The sequence below is a fragment of the Rhinichthys klamathensis genome, unplaced genomic scaffold (genome assembly GCF_029890125.1).
Source record: "Rhinichthys klamathensis goyatoka isolate OS25496 unplaced genomic scaffold, OSU_Roscu_1.1 h1tg000760l_1, whole genome shotgun sequence".
In the NCBI taxonomy this organism is placed as follows: domain Eukaryota; kingdom Metazoa; phylum Chordata; class Actinopteri; order Cypriniformes; family Leuciscidae; genus Rhinichthys; species Rhinichthys klamathensis.
The window spans coordinates 477262-502710 of record NW_026607164.1 but is presented as its reverse complement, the minus strand read 5'-3'; the positions used below and the strand labels follow the sequence as shown (position 1 = coordinate 502710).

Genomic DNA, 25449 nt, shown 5'->3' with positions numbered 1-25449 from the left:
CAAAGACTTCATCAAACAAGTTGGGCAGATCTCTCTAAATCAGTTCGCGAATCAGTTTGAATGAGCTGTTCAGTTTCCTGCACGCACTGAATCGTCTCGGAGTCTTAACAGGAACAGGGCTTGAAATTAACTTTTTTACCTGGTAGCACTGGTGCTCCCAACTTCAAAAAGTTAGGAGCACCAGCAAAAATTTAGGAGCACCCACCAAATTTGACGTTTAGCTCTGCCAGTAGAGCGGAACGACCGGCAGCATTCTGATGATTAAAAGCCTTAATAATCGAACCTGATTTGTTTTCCACACACTTGTCCCTGCATTTTTTTGTGCTTGGCACTCTCTCCTTGTTTAACCAAGCTCTTGCGCTTAAAATGTATTGGTTTTCGGTGCTGGCCGATGGACACTGTCATCCTTTCTTGCCCTGTTTTTTTATTTATTATTATTAAAGCTGTGATTTTACCACTGTATTTCATAGCTTTGTAAGATAAAATCCTTCTTTGCTAAACCTAATCATCATTTTGGTATTAGGGTTGCGGCGGTGAGGAAATTTTACCACCGGTTAATCGACGTGTGACAACACCGGTAATCCCGGTGTCACCGTGAGGGGCGGGGCGGGGGAGTTAAATAGCTTTTAAATGCGTGCGCGTTATACTTTCACTTTCGAAATATGCGTCAATTGCTTGAATGGACAAAAAAACAACAACTCGCTGATAATAAAACTTTTATTAATAGACAGAACTTTTATTAGCATAACGAACGAATAAAAATAACCCCATGCATAGGCTGAAAAAAGTGAAAATTGGCAAACTGGGCCCAAACAAATAAGAACCATAAAACGTTTATTAACGAATAAGAAAATAAAATAGGCCTAAATAAATTACACAAAGTTTAAATAAGATAAAACCAAATAAAGACCCCATTTACACCTGGTATTAAAATGCGATCTGTATCCAGATAAGTTATCCAGATAATAAAAACCGCATGTTAATGCAAGGTGTAAAAACGTTGTGATCGGATTGTGATCGGATCTGCCTGACCACATCTGGAGGTAGTCTGGCTGCATTGTGTTCGGATCTTTACTAGGTGTAAACGCAATCTGGTTGTTGAAACCACATATTTATATTTTACTCCTCCCAAAAATGCTAAAAAAAATAAACGTGTGAGAGTGTTATAGGCTATAGGCTATTTCATGTCAGATATGACGACGCTACTGCAACACGCATTACCGCAGATGAGCAGCTGAGCGTCTATTCATCAAGCCAACGTGCAAACATCGCAAATAAAAGTGAAAGTAAGTCACAGACACAGACGCTTAACACACAATCATCTTCAAGTAAAAAAACGAAATTATCTTACCAGGGCTGTTGCCACTTTTTCTTATTGCTGTCTTTGATTTTGAAATGAGCTGATGATCAATAAAATGCAGCTCACCTCTGTTGCTTTCGGTGGCGTGCAATCCATTAAATCATAGCGCGGGAGTTGAAGTCGGATTTATATCCGTTTTGCAAAAACACATTTATGTGGCCAGGTGTAAATGGAATCGGTAAGATCAGAACACTTATTATCCGGATAACTTATCTGGATACAGATCTCATTTTAATACCAGGTGTAAATGGGGTCTAAGAGACGAATATAAAATCTCCAACGTGCTAAATGGAATTTGACTCCTAATGCTTGCTGATCTGTGACATGACTGGCTCTTGGCACGCACTGCACAGTTCAGTTTTTAATTATAATGTATGCTCTCTTCTGAACTAAATAATTGATTATTATTTTTAATTAATTCAAATAAATATTTTAGCAAAAACGAATACTTTAAAAAGTCAAGACATCGCGGTGTCACGGTGGGAAAGTGATGTCACCGGTGATGGCGCTTAAAACCGGTAACACCGTCAACACCGTCTATCGCGGCAAGCCTATTTGGTATATCATCATATCAATATCAAAAACTACAATAATGAAGTAGCATTAAAAAGTTTATTTTAACTAATTTTCTACCATATACAATTGAATACAATTAGCAGCTAGCTAACAACAACTTGATTTGCACTTTTTGTTTCTGGTTTCACCTCACTCCAGTCTAAACTAAAAGTTTTGGGGTTTTTTGGTAAGTTTTCTTCACATTGTCATATAAATAACCTGAAAATACTGTAGTTTATTAAGGTTAAATCTTCCTAACCACTCTTACTAAAAATAAATGGGGTAAGCACACTTACATTCTCATTTTAAGAGATGTTCTGAGTAAATGTGGTTTGATTGGTTAACATTAGTTAATGCATTAGGCTAACTAACATGAACCGTGAGCAATACATTTGTTACTGTATTTATGAATCTTTGTTAATCTTAGTTAATAAAAAATACAGCTGTTCATTGTTTGTTCATGTTACTTCACAGTGCATTAGGCTAACTAATGTTAACAAATACATCTTTTGATTTCAATAAGGCTACTATTAATGATTAAATTAGCATTAACAAAGATTAATAAATGCTGTAGAAATGCAGTTTATCAATAGTTAATGTTAACTAATGTAGTTAACTAGAGTTTAATAAATTGAACTTTATTGTAAAGTGTTACCGATTTGTTATACACCGATGCAGACGTCTCGTGAGTTCAGTGTTGGACAGATCAGTTGTTTTAACCATTCATTAAATGGAATCAGTTCAAAGGAGTCATTAGTTCGCGAATCGCACGTGTCATTAGCGGACGTGTAGGCTACGGTACGCATTGTTGTGTGATTATCCCAGCAGTTTAGGACATCGCACAAGATTTGTGTCAACACAGAAAACATTTCATCACTGGATAGTTTGTTTTGTTTATTGAAATTGAGGTTTATGTCAGCTGAATGTGCGGAACGCCTCTCTCTCTCTCTCTCTCTCTCTCTCTCTCTCTCTCTCTCTCTCTCTCTCTCTCTCTCTCTCTCTCTCTCTCTCTCTCTCTCTTCTCTCTCTCTCTCTCTCTCTCTCTCTCTCTCTCTCTCTCTCTCTCTCTCTCTCTCTCTCTCTCTCTCTCTCTCTCTCTCTCTCTCTCTCTCTCTCTCTCTCTCTCTCTCTCTCTCTCTCTCTCTCTCTCTCTCTCTCTCTCTCAAAATTCAATGCAGGATAAACCTCGTTTCATCTTCTCTCTTATTCAGCCTTTTAGTCGCGCGGTAGTCAGCTCCCTGTCACGTGACAACGGAGCGCAGCGTAAGTGAATGGGAGTGATTGACAGCTAATATTAACCTATCTAAAATCTGCTTTAAAGTTAGGAACGTAAGGATGAGGTTTGATTGGATGTAATCGTTGGATAGAATGATGGTCCGGCCACCACGTATCAGCGCACATAAGGTACACACTGTTCAGTAATTTGCTAACGTTTTGTAGAGAAATAAAAACAGGTCGCACCACAACCATTATTTGCACTCGCACAGATGCTCCCAAATATATTTTTAGGTCGCACAGATTAAATTTCAGGAGCATAAGCGACCAAAATGGTCGTAATTTCGAGCCCTGAGGAAGATTTAAGAACATCAAGAGCGTTGTATAAAGTGGCGGTCCACAGTCTACAGGACAGTCTCGAAAGTAAATCTGCAAATGCATCATATTTTTTGCCAGCGATGAAGATCTTTATTAGTTGAACATCTTCGTATGTTACTTCGTAAGCTGTCTGTGAATGAATTATTCCACACGACGATACATTCGATTTCATTCAGGTAATACATTTTACAACCAAACAGATTATTACACCATATAGCACTACTACAAAGTATGACATTACCCTTTTTTTGGACATATACATTACTTTATAGTTATACATTAAATAACCTACCATCGTCCAGTTTATGAATGTGTGTACACACACAATGTGTATTGTGCAGTGGCGTGCGAACTCGACTTGAAAACGAATGCCTTTGCCTGCCTTATTAGACACAGTTAACCAGTTTAATGATGCTTTCATAAATATAGCCTACATTTATATACATTTTGGAGAACAGACAGAAGAAGGTCCTTGCATTTGATCGTTGTTTGTGTTGGGCATGACATGACTGCCATCCCTTTACATTTGAATGCAAACCTCCATAGAGTCAATTTATTCCGACATTGTCTAATGTAGTTGTATACGTTATTATACTATTATACAAACCAAAGGACAGGCAATGGTTTTCGGGCTATAGATGTAATATACAGAAATAATGTTTGTCTCTTCTGTTTTTGCAAAGATAGCTTATCTAATTATGATAATTTTAGTCATTTAAATGAAAAAATATCTAAATAATATCATGTTATATATATATATATATACATATAGGCCTATGTGATCCAAAGTAACTAGTAAGTAACTACTTGAGTAGTTTTTTCATTGGATACTTTTTTACTCTTACTCAAGTAACTTTTAAGATTATTACTTTTACTTTGAGTAAATATTTCTATAAGTACTTGTACTTTTACTTGAGTACAATTTTTCGATACTCTACCCACCTCTGATCACGATAAATGTCAAATCTTTATTTCTTTCAAGTTTAAAGGCAGATTTTTGCTCCTAAGTGAAAGTTGTAGAAACCAGAGCGTTAATTGTGGTTTTAAACTACTCACAAATCTGAGGTAGAACATTCAAACATTTGTCATTGTTCCTTAACAAAATAAATATCTGAATAGAAAAATATATTTCTTAGTTTCTGCATGTGCTAATGGGGGATATTGTTTCAAGTCTTATATCTTGTTTCAAGGCACGTATCTTCAGCACAGTTTGCAGTGCAGGCTGCAATATTAATATTACATTTTTTGTCTCGAAACGCATATTTAACAGTGAGTTGATAGTAAATCTGCATCCTAACTCAAGCTAATACTACTATGTTAAATTTATGTTCATTAACAAAAACAGTAACATCTGTTAAAAAAATGTAACTGTCATAGATCGCACCTCCGTGGCTCTCTCCGATCATCACAGGACACCATCACCCGAGTACTGAACTTCAATTCCCATCAGCCCCGTACCTAGGTCTAATCACCGGCACAGGTGTACCCACTTTCCTTCTCCATATAAACTGTCTCTGAACTGCTACACATTGCGAAGTCTTGTTCTGCCCCGGCTAACATTTCCGAGCGTTATTTCTACTTTGATTGCATACCTGTTTACTGACCCTTGCCTGTTCACTGTTTCACGTCTCTTGTCTGCTGCCTGCCTCGACCCCAGCCTGGTATTGTTTTATGATTCTGGATTTCCTATTACATCCTTGTTTGCTGATCTCTGTTATTCGCCTGTCTGACTACTCTTCAATAAATACTGCAAATGGATGCGAACGTCTATGACTCTGCATCACAGAAGACTTCGCCAGAACAGGATCCAGCAGCTATGTATCGCCTTACCTCTGAAGTGTCATCCCAAGCCTCCGTGCTGGTTGCTCACCAGCAACAGCTCGTGAAATTGACATCGCTGACTGAAGAGCTAGTAAGATCCATGCAGGCGCTTACTTCACAGCACAGCGCACCCGTTCCTGCCGCCGCATCTCCCGATCCGCCTACTCAGAGTGTGAGTACCAACTCCGGTAATCCTCGTTTGTCACTCCCTGATAAATATGATGGCTCAGCTGCGAAGTGTAAAGGATTCCTTCTGCAATGCTCGATATTTATTAATCAACAACCCAACTTCTATTCTACCGACGACAGCCGAGTGTCATTCATTTGTTCACTTTTGACCGGGAGGGCTCTGGAGTGGGCAACGGCGCTGTGGGAGGGAGGAAGCTCGACATTTCCCTCATATACCAGGTTTCTCCGACAGTTCAGAGAGGTGTTCGAGCATCCAGCTGGTGGAAAGGAGCCTGGCGAGCTTTTACTTTCTCTACGCCAGGGAGGATCTTCGGCCGCGGATTACACTCTTTCCTTCCGCACACTTGCCGCACAAACGGGCTGGGAGGAGGATCCCTTGAAACTGCTCTATCGCAAGGGCCTCAATTCAGATCTCCAGGGAGAGCTGGCGTGTCGAGATGAGGGGAGGACGCTCAGTCAGCTAATGGACCTGACCATCCGCCTCGACAATCTGATGCGCGCACGGTGCGCGCCTCTGACGCATCGAGTCGTTGAGTCTGCCGCTGCAAATCCGGAACCCGAGCCCATGCAGATCGGTTACACTCGGCTCAGTCCCGAGGAGAAAGAGAGAAGATATCGTAATCGTCTATGCTTATACTGTGGACAATCCGGCCACATGAGGGCAGCATGTCCTAATAGACCCAAACCCCGAGACTCCGCTACGGTGAGTTCCAATCCCTGTTCTTCTCAATCCTTTGAACTGTCTGTCACTTTACGCTTTGGTAATGAAATAGTAAACACCAGTGCTTTAATTGATTCTGGAGCTGCAGGAAACTTTATTGATCTGTCATTTGCTAAAAATCATCATCTCTCTCTTATTCCATGTACATCCCGGGTGTCAGTGGCAGCACTAGACGGACGCCCTTTGGGCACCGGCCAGGTTCACTACATCTCGCAAGACGTTACTCTAAGCACCAGCACCCTGCACACGGAGATCATCCAACTGTACACCATTGAATCGCCACGACATCCCATCATTCTAGGTCTGCCCTGGCTGGAGAAACATAACCCTACCATCTTATGGACTGATAAACAGATAATCCGCTGGTCCAATACCTGTCAGAAGGAATGCCTGCACCCTCTCACGAAGCTCACTCCGATTTCAACCCACTCCGTGAATTCAGATCTTCAGGAGATTCCTGTAGAATACCACGATCTCGCTCTCGCCTTCAGCGAAAGTAAGGCTGCTCAGCTTCCTCCTCACAGAACCAGTGACTGTGTAATAGATCTCACTCCAGGAGCTATTCCCACACGGGGAAGAATTTTTCCCCTCTCTCAACCTGAATCCGAAGCAATGAAGGTCTACATTGAGGAACAACTTTCTAAGGGTTTTATTAGACCATCCACCTCCCCCGCTTCAGCCGGGTTTTTCTTCGTAAAGAAGAAGGATGGAGGTTTGCGTCCATGTATTGATTATCGCAGCCTCAATGACATTACAGTGAAATTTCGTTACCCACTGCCATTGGTTCCTGCCGCCTTAGAACAGCTTCGCACCGCAAACTACTTCACAAAGCTGGATTTACGCAATGCCTACAATCTAATTCGGATCAAGGAGGGCGACGAGTGGAAGACGGCGTTCTCAACCACGACCGGGCACTATGAATATCTCGTTATGCCGTTCGGGCTCGCTAACAGTCCCTCGGTATTCCAGGCGTTTGTCAACGAGATCTTCCGAGATATGCTCAACCAGAGACTCATTGTTTACATCGATGATATTCTGATCTATTCCGAGACTCTCGAGACTCATGTACAAGATGTCAGAGCAGTACTCCAACGGCTCATAGACCATCAGCTATACGCCAAGATCCAAAAATGCGAGTTCCATCAAACACAGACAGCCTTCTTGGGTTACGTCATCAGCGCTGAGGGGGTAACCATGGACAACGGCAAGGTACAAGCAGTAGTTAACTGGCCACAGCCCACCAATGTAAAGGAGTTACAGCGTTTCCTGGGTTTTGCCAACTTCTATCGACGGTTCATTAGAAACTTCAGCACCACGGCAGCACCACTCACAGCTCTTCTCCGGGGGGGAAGACAACGGTTAAAGTGGTCATCCGAGAGTAGTACTGCATTCAAACAACTCAAGGTGAAGTTTACCACAGCACCCATTCTGCACCATCCAGATCCCGAACGAGAGTTCATTGTGGAGGTAGATGCTTCCAATACAGGAGTCGGGGCAATCTTGTCACAACGGCATGGAAGCCCAGCTAAACTGTTTCCATGCGCCTATCACTCCCGCAAGCTTACCCCAGCCGAACAGAATTACGATGTGGGTGACAGGGAACTTCTGGCTATGAAGGCCGCCCTCGAAGAGTGGCGACATTGGTTGGAGGGAGCCCGGTGGCCATTCACGGTTCTAACTGACCACCGTAATTTAGAGTACATCAAGGCAGCCAAACGATTGAATCCTAGACAAGCCAGGTGGTCCCTCTTCTTTTCCCGTTTTGATTGTAAGGTAACATATCGTCCAGGATCCAAGAATGGTAAAGCCGACGCCCTATCTCGTCAGTTTGACGGTTCCTCTAACTCATCCAGGTCTGAGCCCATACTGCCTTCAACACTTATTCTCGCCCCAGTACAATGGGATATCATGACTGAAATCTCTGCAGCCCAGAGGGAGGAACAATCACCACCCGAATGCCCTCCAGATCGCACCTATGTGCCACGAGATCTTCGCATACGAGTATTACAATGGGTGCATAATAATCCTAGTGCTGGACATCCTGGGATCACTGCCACCACCCATCTCGTTACCAACCGTTTCTGGTGGCCCACGCTCCAAGCCGACGTTATCACCTTCGTGCATCAGTGCACCACTTGCAACATTGTCAAGTCCTCCCATCAGAGACCAGCCGGATTACTCCAACCACTACCAGTACCACAACGTCCATGGTCCCATATTGCCGTTGACTTTGTCACAGATCTACCGCCCTCCCAGAACTATACAACCATTCTTACAGTAGTAGATCGCTTTTCAAAGGCATGCAGATTCATTCCCCTAGCCAAACTACCCACAGCTTTGCAGACGGCAGAGGCGCTGATACAGCAGGTCTTTCGACTATATGGTTTGCCGGAGGACATAGTCTCGGATAGAGGACCTCAATTTACCTCCCGGGTTTGGCAGGCGTTTTGGGCTCAGCTTAATATCAATGTCAGTTTAACTTCCGGATATCATCCACAGGCTAACGGACAAGTGGAGAGGCTCAATCAGGAACTTACCCGCTTCCTGCGCACCTATTGTCATCAGAACCAACAGGACTGGAGCCGTTTCCTCATGTGGGCCGAATACGCACAGAATTCTCTGCTCAAGCCCTCGACAGGTCTCACCCCTTTCCAATGTGTACTGGGATACCAACCCCCTCTATTCCCTTGGTCCGGGGAGCCCACGGATCTCCCGGCCGTCAATGCATGGTTACAGAGAAGAGAGGAGACCTGGAACAATGCTCACGTACACCTTCAACGAGCAGTTCGTCGAGTCAGAGAACAGGCTGATCGTCACCGGAGAAGGGGACCTGAGTATACTCCTGGACAATGGGTGTGGCTATCGTCCAGGGACCTTCGTCTTCGACTGCCCAGCAAGAAACTAAATCCTAGGTACGTGGGTCCCTTTAAGATTCTTAGACAAATAACACCAGTGTCATACCGTCTAGCCCTGCCATCTACTTATCGCATTTCTCCCACCTTTCATGTTTCCTTACTCAAACCGGCCGGTGGTCCGAGAGGAGAGAGGGACCAGGAGGAGGTCGCGGTGGAGAGCACCCCTCCCATCATCATCGGTGGAGAGCACCCCTCCCATCATCATCGACGGCGAGGAAGCTTACCGAGTTAGAGAGATTCTCGACTCAAGGCGCCGAGGCAGGGAGTTGCAGTACTTAATCGACTGGGAGGGGTACGGTCCAGAAGAAAGATCCTGGGTGAGATCACAAGACATACTGGATTCCGCACTTACCGTTGAGTTTCATCAGAACCACCCTGAGAGACCTGCCCCTCGACCCCGTGGGAGACCTCGGCGCCGCGCTGGTCCTCGCTTCAGGAGCCGCTCGCAGGGAGGGGGCTCTGTCATAGATCGCACCTCCGTGGCTCTCTCCGATCATCAAAGGACACCGTCACCTGAGTACTGAACTTCAATTCCCATCAGCCCCGTACCTAGGTCTAATCACCGGCACAGGTGTACCCACTTTCCTTCTCCATATAAACTGTCTCTGAACTGCTACACATTGCGAAGTCTTGTTCTGCCCTGGCTAACATTTCCGAGCGTTATTTCTACTTTGATTGCATACCTGTTTACTGACCCTTGCCTGTTCACTGTTTCACGTCTCTTGTCTGCTGCCTGCCTCGACCCCAGCCTGGTATTGTTTTATGATTCTGGATTTCCTATTACATCCTTGTTTGCTGATCTCTGTTATTCGCCTGTCTGACTACTCTTCAATAAATACTGCAAATGGATTCGAACGTCTATGACTCTGCATCACAGTAACGACCCCATTTTTATTTGGTAAAATGTAATATTCTGACTGTTTGAGTTTTATTAAAATTAACCATTGGTCGTCCAATATCATGCATTTAGATCATGATAACCACGGATAAAACCAGGCATAGCCTATAGCAGCTTACTAGCATGGCAACATTTTACTTTAAATGGTTTCTATGGTATTTGTAAAAAACGGTACCCTAAATACATTATTAAATACTGTAATTATATTCCATTAGTCATTTAATACATTGTCTACATTAATAATATAATACAATTCAATATGTATCCCACATTTCATGGTGCAGTTAATATTACTAGGCCAACGTTACAGTAAATCCATGGTAAATGGATTCAGTATCAATTCAGATTCTGACTGTATCGTTGCACACAGTGTTTCTCATGTTTGTCAGCGCTGTTTCATCTGCCTTTAAACTGGTTTAAATCACTGAGACGTTTGTGTTCTTCGCTGAATTCAAGCGCTTCTCACTGGATCTCGTGAGCGAGACGATCAGAGTAAACGCGTCTGCTCTAGTGAGCTCGCGCTGCGCTGCCGTTTGGACTTTGAGCCGAGCGGATAAAAGCTCCGTGTGGCGCGCGGTTCAAATGAGTTTCGTTCCGCTTTTGGCGCATAAACATTATCGAACATTTATCGAACTCTTGATATCGTTTTATCGAGAAAAATAATATCGCGATAATTATCGTTATCGTTTTATCGCCCAGCCCTAGCGTCAGCCCAGGGTCCGAAATTAACTTTTTGGCTCACCTGCCACGGGGACTGGTAGATGAAAAAAATCCACCAGCCAAGCATATTTTTTACCGGCCAAAATAATAAACAGCCTTTTTGTGTCACATATACATTAATTTATATATAGGCTATATTTAAACATTTTTGTCATATTTCTGGTCTATTATTTTCCATTTTTACTTTTATTTACACACATATTACACAATTTACACACATTAAAATAATATTTTGTGGTGGTGCCCATATGAAAATAGTTCTGTACAAATTAAATTTATTAATTGTATTTAATAAAATATATGCAATAATAATATATTATAATTATTTTAAAAAATAATTTAGTTTTACTCTGCCTATTTTTTTTTACTCCATTTACTCTGACTGATCCGATCAGTAACCGAAGGACTGGAAATATCAGTTGTTTTAACCATTCATTAAAATGAATGGGTTCAAATGAGTCATTAGTTCGCGAATTGGACGTGTCATTATCGGATGTGTACGTGTTGTGTGATTATCTCGGCAGCTAGGACATCCCACAAGATTTCTGTCAACACATAAAACATTTAATCACTGGATAGGTTTTTTCGTTTATTTAAAGTGTGGTTTATGTCAGCTGAATGTGCGGAACGCTTCAGAGAAGATGAGGTATTTTAGCACAATTCACACCCAGCGGTAATTCAGGAAAAAATATATCCGAATGCTCCACATGAAACATTCGGTAAAAGGTCTTCCGACCTTTTACCATCGTGTCAATTTATTTTGATTAATATGTGACAAGCAGAGAGAGCAAGACAGCGCTAAGAGAAAGAGTGCGCGCGCGCGACCGGGGCTCTCTCTCTGCTCGTGCTTCAGTTGCGCCCTGTCACACGCACTACTGTCGTCTACATTACTCACAGATAGGGCTGCAACGATTAGTCGACATTGTCGACAACGTCGACAATAAAAATTTGTCGACAAATATCTTTGTTGTCGAGTAGTCGTCTGATCTCACGTGACCTAATGTAAGGGCCTGCAATATCGCGATTTGACCGCTACGGCGCTGTAGCGCTAGTGTAGTGCAGCCCTTGCAAATGCTATTGCGGTAGAAGAATAAACAGCGCGGATTATGACAGGGCAAACGAATCCGAACTAGCAAGGTTTGGGAAAGTTTCACAAAACTTAAAATCAAGAATGCTGTCGTGTGCAATACATGCAAGGCGGAACTTGCTTTTCACGGGAGCACAACATGCATGTGTGCAAGAGGAAACATCCCGGCACAAGAGGAGCCGGTGAGAGGAGAGTGTTCTCCAGCTGGAGCTTACTAACCAGCGGTAAATCTCTTTATTAGAGAATGCAATACTACTAATAATAGTAATAATATTATCAATAGTAATATAATTACAGTAATGTGATGACTTATTTATTCTATTGCACAGAATAAAGCTTGATCGAGCTTACGAGTCAGGGCTGTTTTTATTATTGTAACATTAGGTATTATTATAGTCTTATCACTTGCCTGTATTTTGTTCATTAATCATGAATACTTACAAAACGAGATGTTATATCCTTCCTATGATATAGGAAGAATATCATGGCAGTTACTTTTTTATACTGTAAATTAAAAGGTGAATGAGAACGTCTCTGTCAGCTCAATTGTCATGTAAAAAAAGATTGTAATTTTATACTTATAATAATTGTTTGGAGATTAATATTTTACTATTCTTTGTGTCCTGAAGTAAATGTCCCTTTTTCTGTTTCAGTTCTAAGAAAAGCAGTGGGCCTATTAAACAATGCTTAGAGGGCATTTGTGTGTGATTTGAGTTGGACCTAAATCTGAAAACTTAGAGAATGACCTGTTTAGTTGGCTCAAAGTTCATTAAAACAACTATTTCAAAAGCTGAAGTGATTTCCTTCTTTTATATTATAGTTAGAATATGTATAACTCAATGTTTTAACTAATTGGAAAAGCTAAATAATCGTTCCAAACTTACTGATTAGTCTGCGAAATAATCGACGATTAGTCGATTAATCGTTCTAATAATCGTTAGATTAATCGATTATCAAAATAATCGTTTGTTGCAGCCCTACTCACAGATCAAATAAGACAAAAAATTCGCTTTGGAGCAGGAGCATCGATAAGAGGACTCATTAACGTTAACTCGTTACATTACTATTTTGGTATGAACATTCACCCGCCAGTGGGGCGGATAGCCTTTTGAGATTTACTCGCCAAACGGAAAATCTACCCGCATTTGGCGCTTGGCGGGTGTTAATTTCGGACCCTGCGTCAGCCGCTCCCATTCAGAAAAAAACTCCTGTGCTGTCGTCATGACAGCGCTTGACAAAACAACGTCCCTCAAGGCTTTTAGCTCAACAATGTGCAGATTTGGACAAATGTTGATCGATTCTCATAGGTTTACATCAGATTTCTATAGACAGGAATAATATTTATTGAATTTATACCCAAATGCGTCGATGTAATAATTATGAGCGCTGGATACTCTGATGTACTGTGTTTTCAATCCATACAGGCAGCCTGAGGGCACCTTATACACAGTATAGTCCATATATGGAACAAACGAAGAAGTGCCATAATCATGTGACATTCCAAGAAGTCCCTGACATAAACAAAAGCTAACAGAGATCGCTGTAACATGCAGATAAAGATGTTTTGAAGACAATAAACATAATTGCAAAGATATTTGATTTACCCGTGTTCTTCGAGCCATGTCAGGTATTTTCAGAATAATAGATTATATTTATAAATGTAATGCTAATCGATATAGACTTTATCATCGTGCAGAATTAGGGGTGTAACGGTACACAAAAATCACGGTTCGGTACGTACCTCGGTTTTAAAGTCACGGTTCGGTACGTTTTCGATACAGCAAAAAGTAAGAAATGCCAGAGAAATTTCCTATTTGTTAAAAGAAAAAATATTTTTTAAATAAGTTGAGTTTTCCTACATCTTGAAACTTTCAGGTTTATAAATGGGTGTCATCTTTGAAGGATGAACAAATAATGTTTTGGTCATCACATTAAAAATAACATTTAAATATATGAAGAGTTCAGATGCAAAAGCCATTTGAAATTTTCTTTATTTTTATCAAGCTTGTATATTTAAGTTCAGTAATTTCACTTAAATGGCAATGAAGATTACCTATTAATTGTCATTTGAGTGAAATTACTGAACTTAAATATACAAGCTTCATAAAAATGATAATTCTAGAAGAAATTTCAAATGGCACTTAGAGGCTTTTGCATCTGAACTCTTCATATATTTATTTATATAATATTTGAGTTTTGAAGTGCTGGAAAAAGATGTGTGAAGTACTTGAAAGCATTTCACTATTCCAGCCAAACTGGTTACAGTTATGGTGAATGTTGCTGGTCTGTGGACGTAAAGTATTACTAACTTAGTTCATTCAGGGCACAATATTTCTCCTGGTGTCCACGTCAGCGCTGTTTGATCTAATAGAGATCTACGGTTAATAACGGAGAAATGTGAATGCTTCTCACTAGATCTCGCAGCGATGTTATTACTTCAGTGGCGAATTCAAATGTTTTCTTTACTGGATCTTAGCGCTGTGTATAGTGACAGTGTCGCTTGATCGAGATCGGCTCGCGCTGCACAGATGTTGCTGGTCCGAACTCCGAACTGATAAACGATCCGTGAAGCACATGAGTAGCGCAGTTTCGTTCCGCTTTCTTTACGCTTGCCATTTGATGTTGCGCAACGTTGTGGTGGTCGCGCCAGCGCGGATTTTGTCGGTAGGAAAAATGGTCCAAGGAATCGTTCGGTTTGTATGCGTACCGAACCGGAAGCCTCGAACCGAAACAGTTCAATACGAATACATGTACCGTTACACCCCTATGCAGAATACTATAAAATAATATATTTTCTGTCTGATTTTTTTATCTGAAGCCAAATCAGATCACAGAAGGTAATTTAAAACACTCGACTTGCGCTATAAAGTAAGTTGAGCACAAACATGGTTTTATTCTCATAAATTGTCGTGTATTGATGGTGTGCTAAGCTAACATGCTAGCTAGCCCTAGGTGCACCTGCCACCTAGCTGTTATTTTTATGATGTTTTCTAAATAGGAATGCTTACTGAAATGTTTCTTTTTTTCAAGAAAGTCATTTGATACAGTTTCAAATGTGAAGAGAGAACTTTGATCAAAGAAATTAGGGATTAAAACAGTGTGAATAGCCAGTCATTATTAATTATAATGTAGACAAAAGAAAAGCATATTTAGAGCCATAACCAGGCCGGAGAGGTGTGAATGTGTGCAGGGGAGACTGACACTGAATGGGGCTCGTTTGCAGCACAAAACAATAGAGACAATAGACTGAATAGTAGAGTTGTTCCGATACCGATACTAGTATCGGAAATGCCGCCGATACCAATAAAAATGCTGGCATCGGTATCGGCGAGTACTTCTACCCATGTACCGATCCGATACCATTTTCTTAAACAATATCTAGTTATGCACGCTAGCTTTGCATAACGCTGCAAATCGGAGCTCAATTCTTCTTCGCTGCTCTAAACAGTGGTTGCTTGTGGCGACACAGGAAGTTGTGCTGTTGCCAAAAGCAACCACTGTTTAGACAGAGCAGCGAAGAAGAAAACGCGCGCGCGATAGCAGTATGTCCGCTGTATAGCAGTAATTCAGACTGGACCAACCAGCCAGGAAAACGGCGACATGTCTCGTATGCCATACTGAAATTTCGAGGGGTGGAACAAGTATTAGCAACTTCAACACGAGTAACTTAAAGCATTTGAAGACGGGTCACCCCGCAGAACACGATTACACAAAGGCAAGGGCAGAGAAGAATGAGCCGCGCCAGAATCAACAATCTCTGAAAGCTTCATTCAAACAAAGAGAAATGTTTTCAAAAGACAGCCAACGAGCGATAAATATAACCGACAACATGTATTGAGTTTATTGTTCTGGATGACCAGCCGCGGTCAAAACTGAAATGCCGTTTATTTAACAAAATTGTTTATGGACTTTAAATTATAAAGAGATTATTTTCTTATATTGTTCATATATCATTTTTTAGATTCCTAGATTTATTTGTTGCACTTTTTTTATGCAGTTAAATTGTAAAACTAAAATACCCTTTTCAGTTACAGTATTAGATGTGTGGTTGCATTAAGTTCTTTTTCACTTAAGAAAGATAAATAATATATTGCTGTTAAATGTATGTCAGATAATAAAAATACTCTAGTTCACAGTATGTATTTGTTTATGTTTAATTAAGGGATAAGTCTGAAACACGCAATAAAATAATTCTGTCAATTCATACAGGGCTAGTATGAATTGCAGCTGTATAGATACTGTACACACCCAGGTATCGGATCGGTACTCTGTATCGGCCGATACCCTGAGTCCAGGTATCGGAATCGGTATCGGGAAGGGAAAAAGGGTATCGGAACATCTCTACTGAATAGATGCTAGAAGATGACAATAAACATCAGTTTGCATTTTAGAGTCAAAATAAAGTCATATGACATGATCTTGAAAAACAGTTAACTAAATGCAGAGTTTTAGACTTATCTTCTTCAAATTTTAAATATAACATGGTCAGACATGTGGCTTTAGCTGCAGTGCATTTCTAGATTGATACAATGCCAACTTCAATTTTATTTTCATGAAGATGTTTCATAAAAATACATTTCTAATTACTTTGCAAAACTTTGAAGCTATTTATAAAAAAAAAATCCATTATGACAATAGTTAATTCTATATTTAAAATAAACTGCCAGGGGTCAGCTTTCAAATGAGATCAAACTTGTGCTTTTAGTGCAAAGGGTTCATGAACTGTATCTGTTTCAGTTTGGGTATGCCATTTCTGGGGATTTTTCAAAAGTGGGGTTGCAGCCTAACAGGTTAATGCTAATTTTGAAATGTCAGTCTTAACCTCAATTGTTAACCACCTTAATTTGTATTATATTTTAGTGTCTTCGAAAATTCCCTCATGTCGAAATTCAATTCAAGGGGGGTTGTCCACTGCAGAAGGAGGTTTTTAAAAACACTGCATTGTTCTTGGTCATTAGAGGTATGTGTGTGTGTGTGTGTGTGTATGTGTGTGTGTGTGTGTGTGTGAGCGCATGCAAACATTGACCAGAGAGCTTATCTCTATAGGTTGGTTTCACGTGACGTCACGCTGCTGCATCGCGAGAGCGCGAAAATTCAGATTGAGGGCAGGAAGTGAAATAGCTGAGGATCTGCCATCAATGTTTTGTGTAGTTTACGGCGGCTCCAATCATTCTAATCGAGAAAAGGGAAAGGGTTTTTATAGAGTACCAAAGATTGTCATTCATAAAGGTGAGAAATGTAAAAAACTCACAGAACAACGCCGTAAAAAGTGGATTTTTAACGCAACGTTACGTCTGCGGTTTGGGAGGAGCAGAGTCTGTTAATGCCGTGTCTCTGCAGCGACGGTATGTTAGCTAGCCAACGTGTTTTTTTGTGTCTGTGTTTATATAGCATTAGGTTGTCGTTCAGGGGATCAGTGGGAATGGGACATGAAATGATCAAGGTAAATTAGACTCAATATGGACTCTCCGCAACGGTTTCCTCCATAGACGTATTCTCCATGTTTACTTCCTGCCCTCCATCTGAAATCGCCCTGCCTTCCCGCGTCATCATAATCACTAGGGGTGTAAATCGGAGCCTACATGACGATTCGATACGATACCGACTTCTTAAGCCAACGATTCGATTATTTTCGATACTTCAGAATTCCCCGCGATACGATTCGATAATCGATATTTTTACATGATATCTATTAAGTTTCAAATAAATCAACAAAAATGTTTATAATTGGCCTTTTATTGAGAATACAGGAACAGTATTCGATTCACATAATGTGTATGTTGTGTTCAATGCACTGCAAATAGAACAGCAAATATAACAGTTACTGCATACAGTTCTAAACTTGATTCTATCGAATCCTGGTGCGTTTCCGTGCATCTTACGTCATCGCAAACGTGCACGACGCATGATAGAAAACAGAACGCGGGTCAATATATTGTGTTTTTTTATTTTATTTGGTGCTATTATGCACAGCTGAGTGAACAACACCGGTTTACTGTGTGTCGCATTTGGCTTTTTGCTGATTGCAAACGCAGGAGACAGTGGATTTCCATTAATTTGTTGCCCTGAGTCCACGCGCTATGTGTGTGCGAATACAGACTCACTCTCGCTCTTCTCCAAGGTAAATTTATCAACTAGGGGTGGAACGGTACATGTATTCGTATTGAACCGAAACGGTACGGGCGTCACGGTTCGGTGCACGAATTTACACGGAGAATACACGGTATAAAAATAAATAAAACTTGCGTGCAAAATAATTAATGTAATGCGGAACTACTGTTAGAAACGCGGGTTCTTTAGGGACACATAATCTGTACCATCGGCTTAGCTCTGAACGCGCGTTCACTTCAAACGTTGGCTTTATACGCGCGTCCTATTCGCTTTGGACTAGCGACAAACTAGATGCGAATTTGACGCTCTATTCGCGTTTGGTGTGACCGCATAATGAAGTTGCAGGCTGCGATGTCAAGATTGCGATGCTGGAGTGTGTGTGTGTGTGTGTGTGTGCGCGAGAGAGAGCCGCGATCGAACTGTGGAAACATAAAAAACATACTCCGTCATTTTTTTTCATACAGATCATTAAACCTGCAAAGTGATTACTTATATTTGTGTACACTCGCAATAAAACACAACATTGTGCTTTTGTCACACTGTAAACTCTTGTCAAACTGCAGAGGTGGAAAGAGTAATAAAATATTCTACTCAAGTAAAAGTACTACTACTTCAATTAAATTTTACTTAAGTACAAGTAAAAGTACCGGTCTAAAAATCTACTCAAGTAAAAGTAAAAAGTAGCTCATTTAAAATTTACTCAGAGTAAAAGTTACTGAGTAACTTTTTTAACAGCGTGGGTGGGGGACTCTCCCGTGTAGGGTTGTAATGGTATGAGATTTTCACAGTATGATAACGTCATTAAATAAATAAACTGTATTGTTAAATTATGGGTATTATTATTATTATCATCAGTTAAAATGACAGTTAAATTAATGAAAACAGGATTTTTTTTTTGGATGAACAAATGCTTTTATTATAACAAACTTCAATAAAATTTCAATAAAACATGTCTAATCAATTACATTTGATAATTGATAATGAATTAGATGAACAACTTATTTTTAACATTAATAATTTATTAAAATGTTTAAGAAAAATATTGTCCTATGAAATGTATTTTATTCAGAAAATTAATGTTTCTTTTTATGATTTAATCCAAATATATTATCAAAAACGGTTGTAATCAATTGTAAATTTAAAATTGTGTCCTTTAATTTTTTGGGGAAGCGCTGCAAAAACAGATTTACTAAATTAAACCATGGACAAAAAATATTTTCCTTTAAATAATGTTTAAATAAAATGTATTATTATTGTTGTTATTATTATTTAGAGAAGTAGGCTACGTTCTATTGTATGCCTATAATAGTAATATATGTCTGTTCTAATTTCTCCTATAAACCAAACTTTTATTTTGACGGGTTGTAGTGAAGACCAAAAGTGTAAAAAAGTGTTTCAAAGTGTATTTGACAATGGTTTATCTCAAATAAAATTATGAAAATGCTCATTAGGCATTCTCTCAGAGCAGCTCTGGAAATGTTCATGTATTCATATCCTCAAATTGTTTGTGAGACTCTGAATGTCACGCGTACTTGAGTTTGTAGTAGCCTAGACAAAGCAGCGCAGCTCAGCAGAACAAATAGGGTTATACACTCACCTAAAGGATTATTAGGAACACCATACTAATACTGTGTTTGACCCCCTTTCGCCTTCAGAACTGCCTTAATTCTACGTGGCATTGATTCAACAAGGTGCTGAAAGCATTCTTTAGAAATGTTGACCCATATTGATAGGATAGCATCTTGCAGTTGATGGAGATTTGTGGGATGCACATCCAGGGCACGAAGCTCCCGTTCCACCACATCCCAAGATGCTCTATTGGGTTGAGATCTGGTGACTGTGGGGGCCATTTTAGTACAGTGAACTCATTGTCATGTTTAAGAAACCAATTTGAAATGATTCGAGCTTTGTGACATGGTGCATTATCCTGCTGGAAGTAGCCATCAGAGGATGGGTACATGGTGCCCATAAAGGGATGGACATGGTCAGAAAAGATGCTCAGGTAGGCCGTGGCATTTAAACGATGCCCAATTGGCACTAAGGGGCCTAAAGTGTGCCAAGAAAACACACCAACATACAATGGTGTGTAGTGCCACACCATTACACCACCACCACCAGCCTGCACAGTGGTAAGAAGGCATGATGTATCCATGTTCTCATTCTGTTTACGCCAAATTCTGACTCTAACATCTGAATGTCTCAACAGAAATCGAGACTCATCAGACCAGGCAACATTTTTCCAGTCTTCAACTGTCCAATTTTGGTGAGCTCTTGCAAATTGTAGCCTCTTTTTCCTATTTGTAGTGGAGATGAGTGGTACCCGGTGGGGTCTTCTGCTGTTGTTGCCCATCCGCCTCAAGGTTGTGCGTGTTGTGGCTTCACAAATGCTTTGCTGCATACCTCGGTTGTAACGAGTGGTTATTTCAGTCAAAGTTGCTCTTCTATCAGCTTGAATCAGTCGGCCCATTCTCCTCTGACCTCTAGCATCAACAAGGCATTTTCGCCCACAGGACTGCCGCATACTGGATGTTTTTCCCTTTTCACACCATTCTTTGTAAACCCTAGAAATGGTTGTGCGTGAAAATCCCAGTAACTGAGCAGATTGTGAAATACTCAGACCGGCCCGTCTGGCACCAACAACCATGCCACGCTCAAAATTGCTTAAATCACCTTTCTTTCCCATTCTGACATTCAGTTTGGAGTTCAGGAGATTGTCTTGACCAGGACCACACCCCTAAATGCATTGAAGCAACTGCCATGTGATTGGTTGATTAGATAATTGCATTAATGAGAAATTGAACAGGTGTTCCTAATAATCCTTTAGGTGAGTGTATTTACATGCAGTATTTTTGTGCTAAGCTTAAATATTCACAGACCATGTCGCGATTGGATTTATTGCACAGTTCTACTTTCCATGTATTCATCCATCCATTATTTTGCGTGTTTTACGTGACATCTGCGTTATGTAAATTTCATTTTCATGACTGGATTCCGGGGTTCCCTCTGCATCACGTACATCGGGACATACCTTTATCTGCAGGAGGGATGGTGTCCTATATCCTCCTTTTGCAGCCACTTTGCGTCCACATTTTTTGCAAATTGGATATCTATCCTCGAGGACAACCACGCTTTTTTTCAACAACGTATTTTCATACTGGCCATAATTCGCTTGGCGCTTCGGTTTCAGCTTCAGCTGGTTCTGCGTCACCTTTTTTTGCGCGTTTGTTCTCCCGCCCTTCAATCAATGCAGTAGTTTCCGAAGTGTTTTTTTTTTTTCTTTTCTTCTTGTATTATTATTTTTTACTCAGTAACGGATATGATTTAAAATGTAGCGAAGTACAATACTTCAAAGAAAACTTACTTAAGTAAAAGTAAAAGTACAGATTTTAAAAACTACTTAAAAAAGTAGAAGTACACAAAAAAACTACTCAATTACGTAACGCGAGTAAATGTAATTCGTTACTTTCCACCTCAGTCAAACTGTCACTCAACCACACACACACACACACACACACACACACACACACACACACACACACACACACACACACACACACACACACACACACACACACACACACACACACACACACACACACACACACACACACACACACACACACACACACACACACACACACACACACACACACAGTTTTAAAAGCAAAACCTATTTATCCAACTCCATTTCAAAACAGTCTTTGGGTTCCATCTTTTGGACATTCATCATATTGCATTGGTTTTCATTTCTTGTCCTCGGAGCGCTAATCTTACACATTCTACATTGATTAAAAAAGAAAATTGAATGTGTTTTTAATGGTAGTATTATTTTATACAGAAATCAATTATTTATAATTCAGATGAGAATAATGTTACATTGTTAATTAATAATGTTAATTAAAATTAAAGACAACAAATATATTGATCTGAAATAGCAAATTAAGTTTAAATTCATTCAGGTACAATTACCAAACATCTCGCAAGGTCTTTTTGTCTTTTTTATTAATTTATTTAATAAACTAATTATATAAAACTATTGTCAGTGCACTACAAATAAACTGGTTCAATGCCTTTATTAATAAAACTTATTTAAAAAATACAATACCTTCTGCATTTTTGTTTTGCTTTTCCCTCCATTGTACCGAAATCGTACCGAACCGTGATGTCTGAACCGAGGTATGAACCGAATCGTGACTTCTGTGTACCGTTCCACCCCTATTATCAACACTATCATCCCTTACATGTGTTTTATTTAACCTCTTAACCAGCGCCCCTATTTTTGAGAATTTTCTGAAAACGACATACCCAAATACAAATCTCTGTAGCTCTTGAACCCTATGGTCCACCTTCATAACTCTGATATTTTTTTAAACTAGACACTTGAAACTTTGTTACCCAAGAGTCATTATAACTCAAAGTAGCATAGGAACAGAGTAAAACAAGGTAAAATATACATGAAATTGACTCACGATTTCTTTGAATAAACTTCATTTAGGGGAAAATGTATCAGAATTTTATGTTAAGGGCCTGAAAACACCATAAATATAAAACTGAATGTCTGACCATGTTTTGATTCAAATTTGAGGATGATACTCCCAAAAATGTAGTTCCTGTAAGCTTTTATTCAAGAAAAGTCTAGGCGTCCTATCCAAAAGGCCACTTGGAGACTCCAAATGGACACCTGGTTACCAAATGACACAAGGAGTAAACACTACATAATACATACATGTTTATCCATTCAGAACTATTCTGCCCATCAAACTACACAAGAAAAAATGATTTCAGCACAACATTTTAACATTTTAACAAAATACTCTTTATTTTGAACATTTATAATAGCAAAAACAGTGGGGAAAAAAACTCACTTCATTTATACATTCCAAAAGTGATTGTTTTACTAATGAATAAAATATATAAAAAGAAAAAAAATAACATTTGTAATTGCAACAGTGCCTGTACCTGTACCTTACTCAAATAAATTACAATAAACAATTACAATGAATATCCAATTACTAAAACAAAAAGCAACCGCTTCCTCTTCCTCTCCCCTTACCTTTACCTGTACCTGTACCTGTACCTGTGCCTCCCCCTTACCTTTACCTGTACCTGTACCTGTACCTGTACTTCTGCCTCTGCCTCTGCCTCTGCCTCTGGTAGCTGAAGCAGATTCAGATGGAGATGCAGAAGATGACGATGACTGCCGGCGTCTCCTTTGTCGCTCATGACTGGACTCCGGATTCCATTCCTCATCTGATTCAGTTGAAGGCCTATTTTACAGCACAGGAAAACACACTCACAAACACACAAAAGAGGATTTCAGTTTGAGTCACATTCATCTATTAGCAGCATCAATATTCCATCTTATTACAATATCAAATGTCACATACCTTATCATTATAATGACCAATATTAAAAATGCTTAGTAATTATTATTTTTTTCTATATATATAATTATATATATATTTATTATATCTTCACCTGACATCTTGTACTCCTTTCCTTCCATTATATTTATATTCAATGCACCATTCATTCATATAAACGTATCACTGTAATCTCATATCTTGCTAGTCATCTCCACTGTTATTTTATAATCAACACATCTTCTCCTGACTTCTTATAATCCTTTTCTTCCATTATTGTTATATTTAATGCATCATAAATATAATGTGTGTGATATAAATATTTTCTCTTTATGTAACGTTATAATATACATCTCTATCACCTGCTCGTGTAGCCTCTGTCTTTGCTAGTAGCTAATGTCCATCGTCATTTTATAATCAAAAACATTACATGAACAGAAAAACTGCCAATAATAAACATAACAATTAATGAAAATGTGTTGAAACTTACCGATCTAAAACGGGATCGAGTCCATGAACAAACATCTCCTCTTCTGCCGAATCGACGACGCTCGACACCGTGCTCTCTCTGTCTGAGATGCATCTCTCTGCGTCTTTCTGCTGCTCTTCGTCGCTGCTTCTCATCACTTCCTCCAAAATACTCTCAACACCACAAAAACCCTTCTGTAGACGACGATCCATGATGGAGATTGTCAAATATAACTTTGGAGAAAATCTATGAGTTGATACGAGCTCCGTGTTGCAAACCAATACCTAGCCTATGCGCTCTGTGCGCAAAATGGCGGAAGCGCACGAACGAACGACAACATTGCGCACTTGTATTTGACAAATCTGCTTGAGAACTGTCAATCACTGCAATCGTGTTTTAATTGGTTAATACTCACATCCATCAAAACATTGCCGATTACACATTGGCTGGCTTTATCCAGACTTTATCCAGTCAAAAACCGAGATGCAAGATTGACAGGTTTCTAAGCCTGTCAGGCGGTCCCTTGGCATTTTGATCGATTACATAGCCTGTGATTGAAGCAGAGAGAAGGGGGATGACTCATTTCATCCGGAAGAGTCTAAACTACAGGGGTGAGATGGCTTTTGAGTGTTGGAATATGGATTAGAATCGATATTTCTTTGAAAATGAACATGATGCGAACTCTATCTCGAAAACGCTCATGTAAACAAAGGAGGATATTTCATTTTTTTCCCTATTTTTCGTTGTTTTGGATTAAAAAGTGGGATGCATTTTGAAGAGTGGACCCTTACATTGAAATGTATGCTGTTGTTTCTTGGATTCTTCCGAACTGATCTGAACCATACGAGATGAAAGATGAGTATAGCGGTTCATTTTGCTCATTTTCAAATGAGCAGTCCTTTTGCATTTAATTTAACCCTTTCCTCTCTGGTGTATTGATTGCAAAAACAAGTTTAGAACACGATTCTTGAGTGTTTTAGCTTTCAAATGATGTATAGTTTATGATAGTCAGATGAATATTTGTTATAAAACAAAGCTTAAAAAGGGTAATAAAAGTATAGCCACGCCCTCGACGGCCCGGCCACGGGCCGGTGCGGGTTAAGAAGTTAACTAAATACATCATAATCAGCTAAAAAGAATGCGCAGGTCACTTCCTGAACAAGTGCGCACCCGAGTCCGTGATGCTTTCACATTCACGCGAGCCGCGGCACGGTTCGAGTGCAACCGAACTCAGCGCACCTCCTCCAGCCAGTCTCGGGTTTGGTACCCCAGTGCGCACCCGGGTCCGCATGACAGACAGTGTTTACATAATTAGCGATTTTTCATGCGAACCGTTCCCGTTCCGTTCCGAGTTGGTGTGAAAGCACCCTAGACTTTTCAAGTAAGCTGTTGAAGTAGCCTTTTGTACACGTTAGCGCCTGTTTGTTTACGTTAGTAACTGCTAGCTTGGAATTCGCCGACTAAGGGTACATTCACACTGGCAGTTTAGTTCGGTGACTAACTAACGTTAGCCCAGTGCATAACTAACGTTAGCCCAGTGCATAACAACAATCGTTTGTACGCAGGGCCGGCTCTAACCCTTTGGTTGCCCTAGGCGATATTGAGTATTGAGTTTGAAAACTAAAAGCTCCAACCCATATTCAGTGT

The 25449-nt window shown here is 40.1% G+C and overlaps 1 protein-coding gene across 1 annotated transcript; it reads right to left on the bottom strand.

Moving 5' to 3' along the window:
* Positions 1-22726: 22726 nt before the first annotated feature.
* Positions 22727-24875, bottom strand: LOC130077560 (serine/Arginine-related protein 53-like). The gene is made up of 3 exons (XM_056242840.1): positions 23824-24875; positions 23065-23237; positions 22727-22731 (listed from the first exon to the last, which is right to left on the bottom strand). Exons 1-3 carry the CDS (start codon positions 24012-24014, stop codon positions 22727-22729), a joined length of 369 nt encoding a protein of 122 aa, XP_056098815.1. The 5' UTR covers positions 24015-24875.
* Positions 24876-25449: the final 574 nt, after the last annotated feature.